The 14,615-nt window shown below is 38.1% G+C and overlaps 1 protein-coding gene across 4 annotated transcripts in view; it reads right to left on the bottom strand.

Moving 5' to 3' along the window:
* LOC107992940 (chondroitin sulfate proteoglycan 4) overlaps nt 1–14,615 on the bottom strand; it is a 35,493-nt gene that overhangs the window by 14,862 nt on the left and 6,016 nt on the right. For 2 of the 4 annotated variants that reach the window (XM_017049065.3, XM_062076137.1), the window contains exons 3-4: nt 11,016–11,179; nt 4,652–4,883 (exon numbers count right to left, since the gene is read on the bottom strand). In XM_017049065.3, the coding sequence (XP_016904554.2) occupies nt 4,652–4,883; nt 11,016–11,179 (396 nt within the window). Of the gene's footprint in view, nt 1–4,651; nt 4,884–11,015; nt 11,180–14,615 lie in introns of those variants that run through there. The other 2 variants (XM_062076586.1, XM_062077020.1) reach the window with 2 other exon arrangements.

Raw genomic sequence — 14,615 nt, 5'->3', positions numbered from 1 at the left:
CGAGTTCCGGTTTATATTCGCGTGATTCGTACCGCTCGTCGTATTAATTCGAGGAGGGAGGGGGAAAGCGCGGGGGAGGATGGCTCTTCGTACAAGGAAATAACGTTGTTGGTGGTCGGGAACGATGCGAAATATACGACGTGTTCTTTCGCGCGTTATATTGCGATTTTTCGTCGCCGCGGAGACAATAATATCGGAACGGTTGGGAGGATGAAAACGATTTGCCGTGATAGCGACCGTGAAACCGAGCCATAAAATAAATAATTTCCCCTTTCGTCACATTCAAGACTGTTCAATTTATTTGGATGTAACCGTGATCGAATATCTCGCGATAGAACATTGACACCGACGTCTCGGTATATACTTTTATTGATTTCTCTCTCTCTCCCTCCCTCTCTCTCTCTCTCTCTCTCTCTCGATATTGAATGTGTATCTATCGGCCAGTATTCTCTATATTTTCGCGTAGCCGCGGGAATGCCATTCGATAAATCAAACTCATGCTGAGGATTTCATTTTCGATCGTACACGTATACATGCGTATAACTTGGATGAGTTTTAACCCTCCTGTCCGGATAGCCCTGTGAAGATGATAAAAGATGATTTTTTCTTCTGCGAGGATGATAAAAGCTTTCGAAATTAAAAATATAAATATAAATCCCCTGTTGTTGCGCAGATATTATACTCATGCTTTGTTTTCTTATAAGATCGATATAAGTTTTGTGACAACTTTTTTTCCAAAGACGAGACAGAGAAGTATCGTTATTTTTCAATATTATATATATATATAATATTATATATCGATTATAATCGATAATCGCGTTTCGAGTTGCAAAGGATTAATCGAAACTTGTATCTTTTTCTTCGATTAACGGTAGAAAAGCGTTTAAGATGCATAGATGCAACTTGTCCAATTTTTCCCTCGTCGCCCTTAATCCGCAAAGAGTCGAAAAAGCATTCAGAGTCTCGGAGTTAGATTAACATCCTATACTCGGTTTCATGCATATTTCAACGAGATGGATGGAAAATGAATAAAAGTCGTCGTCGCGATTCCAACTTTGCGGGGCAAACCTTTCTTCTTTCTTCCTCGATTTCGCAGGATCGTTTCCAGGTCTTGTTTCAACGTGGAATGAACGGCCTCGAGAATGCCATATACGAAAAACGAAGGAATTGTCGGGGAGCATCGCGAGACGCGGTGTTCGTTCTTTTCCTTCTGTTCTTTATTCCTCGACTCGGTTGAATTTAGCGGGGTATCGCGGGACAGCAGGAATTAATAAGAGGTTCTCTGGAGGGGTAGGGGAGCAGCAGGCTATGTCGTACCATGGGGTACAAATGAATTGTCATGAATATGTAAATTGAATTTCGAGCTGGTCGTCGAGCGTTGCACGAGATGCTCGGGGGAATAACGGTGGGGAACGAGCATGGTACACTCTCTGTTTGTACTGATCGTATTCAATTTGGAACGCGTCACCTCGGTCGCCTTCCGATGAATTTTTGCTTTTTAGAGACAACTAGCCTCTATCCCTATCGCTCTGCTCTCTCGTGGATCGCGGTTGTTGCCGTTTGCCTCGAGGCAAAACCCCCGGATCCGTTCATTCTACCGCGCGTTACCGATTTTACCCGCGAAAGTAGGTTCGAGAGATACAGGGAGCCGAGTTCGGCAGTGCGAAAACGTGGTAAAATTCGCGGAGCGGAGAAGAAAGGGGAATTTCCCGTTTCAAATTCGTAATTTCATAATATATTTCTCCACTTGGATTGGTTTTCATCGAGTATAAATCTCGTCAAAGATAATGGTTGGTTCCGAAATAGCTTTTCATCATCGCGTCGAAACCGATGTTTCTCTCGCTCGAGTAGACACGCTATAATATATCCGATTCGCGATTTCACGGTTACGATTAACAGGTCGCGTTGGATGCGACCACCTCTCGCGCGAACCCTCGACACGATTTCATCTTCGTCGATGAAGAAGATCGATGATCGATCCACCTAGCCTAGACTAGAAATTAGGTTTAGAGAGAAGAGCCGTGGTGTCGCGGTGTCCCGTGTTATCAGAATATTCTCCGCGCTAATCTCGCTCAATGACCGTTGCTGATGGCCCACGTCAGTGATGGATGGAGTAAATATCCCTCGTGACGTACACTAAATAATATTTCACTAGATCGATGTCGAAAGATATAGACTGGTTGATTTGATATATGGCACGGGAATCAATCTTAATTTGCAATCCCTTTTCTTTTCAACGGTTGAACAGATGTTTGCTCTCGCTTCGTCGTCTGTTATTAAACGTTATCATCGAAAGTTTTATCTTCTTTTTCTTTTCCTCTCCTTCGTTGTTATGAAATATATAAAAGGTAACGGTAACGGTAAAAGAAATATATTCGTTTCCAGAATAGAAGATTATAAAATTGTTGGAAATAACGTCGAGTTAGTAGGGACGTTTAAGGTTAGCCTCGTGTATCTTTTCTTGAATGGGATATTTTATCTTTTTTTTTTTTTTATCCTCTGGATTTAACGATGTATAATAACTAACTGTTCGAGAACGATTCGAAGACGTAGTCAGAAATAAGTTAAGAAGAAAAATAAAAGCGAGAATCCGCTTATTTAAGTAAGTTAACTCTTACTTTTAACGAATTCGAACGATTCTAACGATTCTAATGATTCATCGTGTATTTTTATCCGCGCGATCATCCTTTGCCTTTTTTCTCTTCTTTCTCTTCTTTATTTTTTTTTCTTTTCGTCAAATTCGCGTCGATTCATTTTCGCAAACGATCGTACAGGCCAATAGCGTGGACAATTTGAAATCTAAAAATTTTTAGGTGAGAATGCTTCTGATAAATTCGATTGTTCCATCGTTGGCCTGCGTGTTCCCCGAATCCGTTGGACTCCGTTGTTTCTATTGTACAGTGAGAAAATCTCTACAATAGAGTGGATATTTCGCCGCAGCAAACGCAAAACGAATATTTGAACTCGGTTTGTTGTTGTCGGATTCTGATCGCGTAACACGCATCTCTGCCTGTCCCTCTGTAATCCGTTTGAAGTTGCGGAAATATGAATTTTTATACTGACTGTACATTGAACTCAAAGTGTGGGACTCGTCAAATCTAGTTACACTCGACTGCGTCGATGAAATATTTTTCGTCAAACGTCCTTATATTGTTTTTTTTTTTTTTTTTTTTTTTTATTTCAATTCTGACCGCAACAGATTTTGTCATCGGGTCAGCGGTCAAAATTTGATAGTGAAATCAAAGATAACAGCCGGTAATTTTGAAAATTGAGAAAAAAATCGCATATACGTTTGCATATACGTTTAACGAGAGAGATACGTTTAGGAAAAATGAAATTGTAACTTTGTTCCATACGGAAAAGAGAAAATAAATTTTTCGTAAAACGAACGCGTGAATCGAGTAATAATTATCCAATATCGGATAGTAAAAATTGTAAGATAATATAATAATTCAATTCAATTGGTTAGTTGGAAAATTATGTATGATTTTTCGATTCTCGTAAGAGAAAACCTATTTAACGAGAGGGGGGGAGAGGCGTTAATCTGTTTATGGTCAATTCTTTTTACGAGGATGGCGTTCTTAAAATATTCTCGTTTGAACTTCAACATCAATTTACATAAAGTAATTGTCGCGCTTGGACGTAAGATATTTCTGTTTTTAATTATTCATATTACATGAATTTAAAATAAATGCAAATATGCAGAATATTTTCCATATTATTGAGGTAAATAGCACGAGCAAATATACGCATCGATAAACGTTGGTTTACCCCAAATATCGCGATCGAATTTCAAAGTAAAAAAGTAAATTTTAATAAATCATTCTTATTGAGAGATAAATAAAAAGAATTTACCGTTAAACTATGTAATATTGCAATATTTATTATTATAAAATTCATAAATGATTTCAAAGAAATGATGGACATACATCATCTATAATAAGGCAAATTATCGTTACATTTATATCGACATTATTACTCTCTCTCTCGTCGATTCAATACGTATCTCGATGAATTTTATGAATAATTGTAAATAAATAATTATTGCAATTATTACATACGTAATTAGTATTTAATTTTTCAAAAGCTAAATAGTCATCGTTATCACTCGAATCGTCGTCCAGTTTGTGATTCATATTACGCAAAATATAACCAACAACGAAACGTATATATTCAATATTTCTTCTATAAAAGAATTACGCAAAATATCGCGAGTGAACTTTTCAAAAGTCCAACAGTTACTTTTAATTAAGCCAGTTGGTTGCTTTTACGCAAAGTAAAAAAAAAAAAAAAAATAATAATAAAAAACAAAACGTATTCGACGGCGAATCGATTCAATCAGCGCTTAAATTTTCACGGGTTAAACAGTCATCCTCGATTAATTCATAGGACGAATTATGCAAAATAAAAATAACACTATTCATTCATGAAAAGTATATTGGTCTATAAAAGAATCGCGCGAAATCGTATCGCGGATTGATTTAAGAAAAAGCTTCTCAAGTTTTCTCCATTTACACGTTTCATTAGAATCGACGAGAATGTAATAAGTTGATGGCATCTTCGTGTTACCAACGAGACGTAAGTGGGCGAGAGTGGAGTCACGTGGCGCGTCGATTTATCCGAGTGAGTCAAGCTTGCCGGTGCGTCTTACCTAGAAATAGCTCGTTAAAATCACCCTGTCCCCCGATGAAGACGCCATAGTGTATATTCAGTTCAAAGAAACGTCCTGGTAGAAGGGACTTGGTCGTGTGTATCACGTCAATTTGTAGGGTGATGTTAGCCTCTCGCCTCGTCAGATTGACCTCGTGCCAGCTCAGGTCGTTCAATGTCAATCCACGAGCACTGGACATCTCGCTTTCACCCGCCCCTAAATTGATGTGGACCTGTGGAAAAATCAGAAGGGACTATCCTCTTAAATTATTCTACCAAAGATAGACGGATACTTTGATGTACCGGTAAAGTTCGAGAGAAACTCTATCGCAAGTTTCCCTTCAAGATAATTACTCTTTGTTGGAAATTTAGATAAGGTAATGCATAAAGGAAAATTATTTTTTTAATGAAGTAAAATTCGAAGGAGGATGTTTCGCTTAGAGGGAAACATGACCGAGAAAATACTTAAGTTCCTTCTTGCAACTATTTTGGCGAAATAACATCTTCAGAAATTTCTCTTCTTTCCTCCTTCTCTCCCTCCCTCTTCCTCTCTATCTCTCTCTCTCTCTCTCTCTCTTTCCTTTTCCCTCCTCTCTCCCTTTCTCTAAGAGAAAAACTGTTTTCGTTCTACCTTTGCAGGCATTACGCCTTCGATTTGTGCATGCAAAAGGGCGATCCGGAAACGTATTAAATATTGATCTTTTCCCAATTGCCATCTATTACTCAGTTTATCAGATTCCTCTTTTAACCAGATACCGTGTAATCGGATTTTCTAAAATCCCTTCTCGAATTCGTTTGGTGGAAAGTCGCGTGAAAAAGGTGAAAATAATTCATAAAGAATGCTCCATAAAGAATAGTAAATAATTCGCCTTATAATTCTTCCCTTATTTAGGAAAAGTTAGTCGCGCGTTAGTCGGATACGGACTTTTAAGTAAATTAGAATAAAAATTAGCATCTCTTTAACTGTGTATGTGCCTCGTTTAAAATCCGTAAGAGAACGTCTGTCGAGGGAAAAAGAAAGAGAGATCTGCCACGAGTAATCCAGTTACCGTTAAAAAAAAAAAAAAAACCAGTTGACATACATACTATGTAGCAAGTACATTTTATTAATCCAAACCTCGACCTTTCCGCTCAGATCCCCGCTTCGAGGCCACAAACGACCGGGGGATTACGATGTTTCTTTTTTCTCTCTCTCTTTCTCTCTCTCTCTTCCGTTTAGCGGCACCTTGGCTCGACATTATGAGACGGGTTCTCGAGTAATGCATTATCGAGTTAGGACAGTACACGACGCGCTTTAGCGAGAGGTGAAGCGGCAGCCTCTGATAAAGAGTCTTTAATCGCGACCTAAATCGACCTTCCGAGACTTATAGCGTTGTCTTAGTGTAACTTGCACCATCCTCTCTTCTCGTCGATCTTGCGTGGAAGGGGGAAAGCATCGAGACGGCCGAGGTAGAATCGTGTCTTAATGAAAAGTCGATCGTTCTCGGAGAGACGAGTCGAAATTACGAGGGAGAGGCGCGATTGGCATCGAGGCCGATCCGTAGCATCGACTTCGCTTCAGACGGCCTCTTCTCCCGCCGATCGATTTCGTAATAAAGGCGTGAGCTTTTGCGAGTTGCAAGTTCACCCCGATAGTAGCGCAATGTCCGATGACTATGCAGGATCCCCCATTAATATGTATAAGCGCGAGAGACACGACACTTCGTCGAGTGTAAACGCGAATTTATACGTTTCGAAGGTCGAAGACACCAGGACGATGCATTATCGATGCACAATGGTTGATTGGAAAGGGAACGACGACAAATATTCGATCGATGGATTGCAATTGATAAAAGAAAAAGACATTTCTTTTCGAAATGAAAAAGGGAAAAAAATCGTGCGAAATTGTACGCATTTGATCGGATCCGTGGACAAATTGTTTCGAACTTTGTATGTAATGCGATTTACGTTTGATTAAATTGATAAACATTTTACGATTTGACGATAAACAAAATGTTGCATCGCGTAAAATAAAATAAATGAATTCAACGCGTTGGTGAAACTACCGAGAGCAAACGATATACCTCTCTCGTCGACGAGTCCGAACTTCCGAATAATAGAATAATTGGGAAGATGGAAAAGGTTTTAAGCGGATAAAACCGGTGCAGGAGAGACGTGGCTCGACAGGCACACGAGACGTTGAAACGATTCCATTGCACTTTTTGCTCGCCCGTTTATCCCCCTTCTCATCCTCCTTAACGATCTTCTTAACAAATTTAATTAAGCTCAGACAGACACCCACCCACGTCTTCTCATGGTTCGACCTGTGGACTTAACCCTTCGCGAAATTAGATTCGCGCGGTTTTCACTCTGGATCTTTGGGATCCAGTGAGAAACGGCATTTTCCTCGCGCCCTAATGCACTTGGACGATGTTTTAACACTCTATCGCGATACTGGATTACTACTACACCTGGTCTTCGTCTTACGAAGAATCAAAAGAAAAACGATCTGAATTTTTCAGATAACAATTCCGCTATGTTACATGTTACGTTCGCCCATTAATCATCTCGGATGGTATCGGATAAAATCGGCTGTAATTTTCTCGATTTTTCGAGAGATTTAAGATGTCTTCGGGAGGGAACTATTTCCACCATGTTCCAGATTTTTAGTCGAATTATATCGATTGCCGATCGTCTTTCTCGATCAGCTGAATAGGCTGATTGGTCTGCAATTTTTTCGGGTTTATTAGTGTTCGCGACCGAGCGTTTTCTACCGTTTTTTACCGTTTTTTTTCTTCCTTGCTGAATTAGACCGAATAGAGAAAAGGTTCGAGAATATTTGCTCGACTATATTTCGTATAGTTATCGTTTATTTGAGTTTCTCGATTCGAAGCTACGTTTCACAACTTTCGATTATTCTTCGCTTCATAAAAGATCGATAATCTAGCAATCTATAAATCTTTCAAAGAAGATTCATTGTCAGCAAAGTTATTTCGAGTTTAGATTCCATTCGGATCTATTTATGCGCCTATCACATCGCATCGATGAAACGTGAAATTCGCGAAATGTTGAGATTTCGACTGATCTCGTTAATTGAAATTAATATCGGTCGTCTTGAAGCGTTGGATCAAGAAAATACGTATCACCGGTTCAAAGGTTGTAAATTTCCATCAAAGCGTATGAATACATCGAGTCAGAGGCGAAATAACAATAATCATCGACGAGCGATTAATAGCGAGCATCCTGTAAATGTTTCAGGGATTCGTGTTTACATCCACTTATCGACCGTTCGTCGTTTTATGAACGCGACCATCGAATATAATATATTCGAATTAATCGTAATAAGCATCTCGATAAACAACCGGTTCCTATTTAAGCGTAACGAAGTTGCACGTACACGCTACTTCGCTCGAAAGTATGTTTATTTCGAACAAGATTTATTTTAATTTCGAAATTACGTATAAAAGGATCCGCAATAATTTTATTCTTCGTAATTGGTACGTTGCATTAATGTTTGTACCGTTGCACCATTAATTATTAATTTGAATAACGAAGAGAATTCTTTCGTTATTTGAGGAATCATATTTCTCGTGAATTTACGCGATCTGTAATTATCCATGCACACGTAATATAATATATATATATATATATATATAAATTACCTAATTATCGAACAGACTATTACCACATCGCGTACATCGACGAATCATGAATTTGATTCTAATCAACTCGCGTGTTGCTGTTAAATTTTATCGCGAATAATGTTAATTATTGCTCTATTGACTTTATAATAAGGTAATAAATTCAATCTCATCCTTCGTTTCTATACTTTGGTAAAATTCGAATATTTATCCGAATGTATTATTGCCGCAAATGAAGCGAAATACCGCGACTTATATGAACGATAGCGTATTCCGCGACGGTGTGTTGTACCTATGCCCTACGTACACCGATTCTTCTCACGAATTCGTAATTTGTAACTAGAGCCCGACGACGATTACTATCTAAGAGCAAAGTGGCCCATCTGGGCTTGCTTGTCCCCCGTGCGTCGTTGTTCTTCGTAATGCAACCGGGTACGCTCGATGGTGTCGTTTAATTCTGCTCCAACGAGTGTTCGTTTCGGGCCGACGTCACGGTATCACCGGTGATCGTTTATTTTACCGTGCTTGTTAATACGTGCATCGAGAATTCATACCCGAGTCATCTTATTTCATCGAGAACCGACCGAAACAAATTTGTTTCTTTTTTTTCTTTTTTTTTTTTTTTTTTCCCCTCTTGGATCGAAACTATTCCCTATTGGAAGAGACCGAAAGAGACCGATCTCAAATTAAAATCGTGGTTGGAATTGATTTCAGATCAGGTGCAGATGACATTGTTGCGATTCTGCTTTAGTGACGTTGTGAAGTTCGACAGGTTCTGTATATTCGGTTTCTATGTTTTATAACGATGACCAAAACGCACGTGCGAGATCGGAACAGTGTGTCACGTTGATCGTTTGCAACTAGCTTTAATATAGATCGGTAAATCCGAATTGTGGACAGATGTTGTTGCTGTTGTCATTTTTTAGTTAATAAATTTTAGTATTTATTTTAATTCATTCGTTTTACGGAAATATCAGAGTGATGGTCCGTTAACTCAAAAGGCAGTTAGTCTTCTTTCTGCTTTTTGCGATAAAATGCTGTTAATTTTTTTCGTTACTTAACATGGAATACATGGAACATTAATTATTTAAATATCGCAAAAGGAAGTTGGAACATACTGATATAGATACACGCGAGCAACGCGTGGATTTGCATCTTTCCATTGTGGATGTCGGTTTAAAACCTTTGTAGCACAGTTTTCATAGCGAAATCGCAGGATCGTATACGTTGTGTCATTATAAACAAAGACCTGTCACAACAATAGAATTACAAGGATGATGCTTGCATGTACCTGGTTTTAATCCGGATATAAATATTAAAGATTTTTTTGTTCCTTCGGACAATCGACGAAACGATAAATTATGATAAATAATTTCGATTTGACAAAAGGGGAATCTTTAGGAAAAGCTTGCGCGCGAATGAAAAATTGTAAAACGTAACGATTATTCGATTTTTCGACAGAGGAACATCCGTGTTCGAATTTTTTACACGGATGCAGAGAGCGACTATTTTAAAAATTTAAATTCGATCACGCATTGGCGACAATTATGCATGAACAGTTTTCATGTTTATTCGCAAATAGAATTTTTCACGGCAATTTACAACCAACGTTACTTTGAAATAAATTATAAAGTTTTATTTCATATCGGGGGCTCGTGCACAAAAATTAAATTTGAACGTGTCATATTTAATTCAATTAAAAAGTCCCGAGCATCTGTATTGTATTTTTCAAATATGTAACAAAAATTGTTCCTCCTGTAAAAGGTCGATCGATAGTTAGGAATGTGTTATATTTATCCATTCCTATGTCTGTACGTAACAATCGTTTCCACGCAATTGTTACTTGAAGGATTATTAAAAATAATAAAATAAAATGGAATCGTAACCGTACGCGTATTTTACGTAAAAGTTTACATCGAAACTTATTATTATTGGTTTCTCTTTGATGGCTGGATCGTTGATTTAGATAGAATTTAAAACGGAAATGGTTTAAACGAAATCAAAGGGAAGCGTTAACTTTGCTCGAGTGAAATTTACAAACGTTTTTTATTTAGTTGAAAAGAAAGAGACACGGAGAAATAGAGAGGAGGAGAGAAAGTGTGTGCGCATGAAAGGGAAAAGTAGATAAAAGAAAAAAAAGAAAATTCATCGCTTCTTTTCCTTTTTCTCCATAAATTTTATTATGTATATTCGGTGAAACGTGTCGATCTATCTTGTTTTACCATTTCTCGTGATTTCTCGCGAGCATCCGCATACATAAATAAGATGTTTTTACTTGCAGAGTTTTAATGGCTCGAATAAAGCGGGGCAACGACGTGATGTTGTTAAAATCACGACACGGTTTTTATCGAAGTTATAAAATCGAGCTGTGGAGAACGTGGTCGTTAGCCGCGTGTCTGAAAATCATTTCTCTTACTTTTCTATTTTTTCCCTCTTTTTTATATCATCCATGCTCGCGTGCTCCAACTCGTCTTACTTTTCTCTCCTCCTTTTTTCCCTCTCTCGAGTTTCTTTTTTTCTTAATGTTTCGAACCAAGCCTAATTTCTTAGCGAGGATAGCTCGTACTGTAGAAAGATTGCTCGTGGATGAAAAAGTGAGTTAGGATGAGAGAGAGAGAGAGAGAAGGGGGGGTTGTGCTGACTGTCGCGTCGGACTATAGCACGTGCGGTTGGTTAACGACCAACGGCCACGAAGAACCAAACAGAAAGCCTATTAATAGAAGTAAGCATTGAGGGCAAACGAACCTTCAATTTGCCGGTTTCGAGTTTGATCAGGCAGTAATCCGTCCTGCCAACGGCCAATAGCAGCATAGCGTCCGCGAGATGAGTTCGGAACCGGAAGCTGATGTCAGTCGCACCCTTAGCTTCTTGCACCGGAAGATGAATGTAGCTCGCTCCGTAAAATGACACTGTAATAAATTTGAAAAATTTATTGTTCCTCCGTGAAGCAATTGCTCGGCCATCGATGCGCGAAATATGAACGTATACGTATAAATTTGCACGTTTCTTTGGACTATCTAAAAAGTGTAGTGCGCTTTGAAAATATTCATGGGAAGGAATAAATCTCTCCATCCACTACCGATATTTCTATTTAAAATGAGGTGATCTTTGATCAGATATTTTTGCAAATGCATTAACGACTCGTAAATCATTGCTAAGAAAAATTATCACAGGGGATTGTCATGATTCCGTTTTTGTAAATCGATTTTTTTCAGAGATATTTAAAATAGAAAGAAATGATAATAAAAAAAAATCGTGAGAAAAAATTAATCCTTTCAGTTCTATTCCGAGAACCTGGTTATTAAATAAAGTTATTTAAAAGTAATATAAAATTATTGAAATATTATCGTTTATGATCAAGGTTTTTTATAAAAATCGTCAAGGTCGTGATCGATTTAAAGGATGATCTTCTCATAACATATATGTATATGTATTAATTGTAATTATAATGTATATTGTATTTACAATTAATACGCGTATATGTTGTTTTTATAGATTTTATTTCTCACGTATCGTTCGCATATTATAGATATCTACTTAAACGATTTGATTTCTCGAAATTTAATCAAATTGAACTTTACTTTACTACTTCAGATTTATTGAGTTTTGTTAGGCTTTAACGTTTTAATTTTTTTTTTTTTCTTTTAAATACATTTCGTATCATAATACGTTCGGTTGAGATAAATTTGATATTTACGATATGACGTGTAATATTGATTAAAATTTTGATAAATGATTTTCGTTGTTGAAAAAAATAAATAAATACGCATATTTGTAATAACTCTTGCAAGAACGATTGTTCTAGATATATATTTCGCTGGAGAAATTTCGAAATCTCGTCGTCTTGTTTCTTTTAAGTTAAACGGTTCCATTTATCCTGAACCGTACAAATTTTCATATAATTCATTAGCCTTGATGAGTATACCGTAGTAGCGTGTGCTGTAAATTATTCACCGCTTGACCGTGAATAAAATGATCGTGTAATTTTTATCGATATATGAAATATTTATTCGCCGCACGATTGCATCCGTAATCCAAATGGACCTTTACCTGTTTAATTCAGTATACCTCGTATACCATATCTCGGGAAAATATCGAAAATTTTACGGAAATCAAAATAACAAGGAGAAAAAACAGTCGCGATAAATAAACGAACGACGGGGCGCAGAATTTAATTGACGTTTCGTCGATCGTTATGAAGGTATGGTTCAATATTTTCCATCGGTTGATATACTATTTCGACGGTGTCGAACAGACAGAAAGAAATCAACGTAATAATAAAGAGAAAAAGAAGAGGAAAGAGAAGGAAATAAAGCACAGTAGGCGATTGAAAAGCTTGGCAAGACCGATGAATGAGCGACTTCAACTCCTTTAAAAGACCGTTGAAGAAGAGATCTCGCGTCTCTAACCGTATACCGAGAAATCGGACAAGCGCGTGTTTCGAACACGCTTGGTGTCTGTAAAGAGTTTATTTCCCAGAGGCGTGTAAATGATCTTGGAAAACGTTCGACGAATACGTGGAATAATCGTACGGATCATTAACTACGCGCTATCTTCTTTATCTTCTTTCGGTCCCCAGCTTCGTTCTTTCATCTTTCTCCACTCCCTCCACCTTTTTCCCTTTTATTATTTTTATTCTATCGACGCAACATCGTGGAACGGGGGACACGGAAACATTAACGTCAACCGCGAATCGATGGAATCGATTTGGGACGAGTGTTCTATACGGTTATAGAACCCGGCTTCACCTGTTTACGGGAATCCTCGGTTCATGATACAGGCCATAACGTTTGTATTTGTGTTCGTGTATCCACGCATAGCTTCTCTATCGAGGTTAAATGTACTTCCTTCGATTAGTATTAGAGACAGTATGGCGATGACACTCTAAGATTGAAACGCGTAATCGAAGTTTTCGTCTTTCTTTCTTTCTTTCTTTTTTTCTTTTCTTTTCTCCTCTTTTTTCTTTTTTTTTCCTTACATACACGCAATTTATTCACGTTTACCTAGCACAACCAGAAATAACGAGGTCGAGGTCCTTAACCAATTTAACCAAGCAGATTTTCTCCTATCGGAAATGTTCATCGATCGCTAATTATCGAGATAATAGAGCACGGAAATGGCCAAATTAGTCGCTTTGGGCAACGTTTCTCAAAGCTATCCCCCACATCTGACCAATAAGCGCGGTTCTTAACTACTCGACGTCAGACGTTTCGCGAAATTTTCGCGACGATTCGCGCTCTTCTTTTCTTTCCCCCCAACTTTCGTATTACGGATAGCGAAACGATTCAATATCGTATTCATCTTGTTTTCGTCAAAGTGATCCTGTCTCAGTGCAAGATGAGAAAGTGCGCGAAATGCTTTCCAAATGCTTTCCAATATTCCGCAATTGGATTTCGTTTTATTCCGGTGTATATGCGCATCTCCGGTTTGAAGGGTTTGAAGCGTTTGAAGCGAACAATTATAGTCTATAAAGGACAGATTAGCTGGATCAACGGAATGACGAGTAGTAGGTTTGATATTGGTCTTGTGTCGTGACTTGGTTTTTATCGCGTCGACAAATTCCTTTTTTCAATGGAATACGAATGAAACGAGAGGTGGATTAAGACGGCTTCGGTTTCATTGAACGTTTTGCGCGAATCGATGCGATTTCATCGTATCCCCGGTAATCGAGGATCGGTAAACGGGCTAGTCGCGTTTAATTAACAAAATTTGTCAATATCCCGCCTCCTTTTAGGCCGAGAAAGCCTTCGATTGTTGGAAAAACGACCGCTTTTGAGCCGCGTGATGTCGACGAAGCATTAATTTGCGAGCGAAATGATGGATTAGAGAAATGGAACGCGAGATAAACGGGAAATTGATTAAACTCGTGTTGCCATTGCTATTTCCATCATGGTATTTCGATGCTTGGTTAGATTGCCCTCGACGTTCACCTATTACAGAAATACGAAGCCGGGAAATCAAGAATGGTTTATGTAAAATTGATACCGATAAATTCCATTTTCGACTCGGTTACAACGAAAAATAACAGGTAATTGTTTTTCGAGCGTGGGATAAAAAGTTTCTACCTCGTATAATTTGATCGTTCCAACACGCGGAGTCTACGCTAAACGATGGATTAGCCGGCTAAATGAAAAACTGATTACGCCGCTCGATAGCGAAACTCTTTTATCCATCTATCGTTTCTTCGTTTCTTTCTCGGCCGGATACTCGTACCGACTTATGAAACGACGTAACGTAGTTTATCTAAAATTGATAAACTCGCGGATATTAGCGGATATTATACGCAAACTCGATACACGAGGCCTATCTATAGATTTTTTCTTTTTTTTTTTTCAATCGTGGTCA

Source organism: Apis cerana, linkage group LG1 (genome assembly GCF_029169275.1).
Source record: "Apis cerana isolate GH-2021 linkage group LG1, AcerK_1.0, whole genome shotgun sequence".
Classification (NCBI taxonomy): Eukaryota; Metazoa; Arthropoda; class Insecta; order Hymenoptera; family Apidae; genus Apis; species Apis cerana.
The sequence above is the reverse complement of the archived record's forward strand: the minus strand, read 5'-3'. Positions and strand labels throughout refer to the sequence as shown.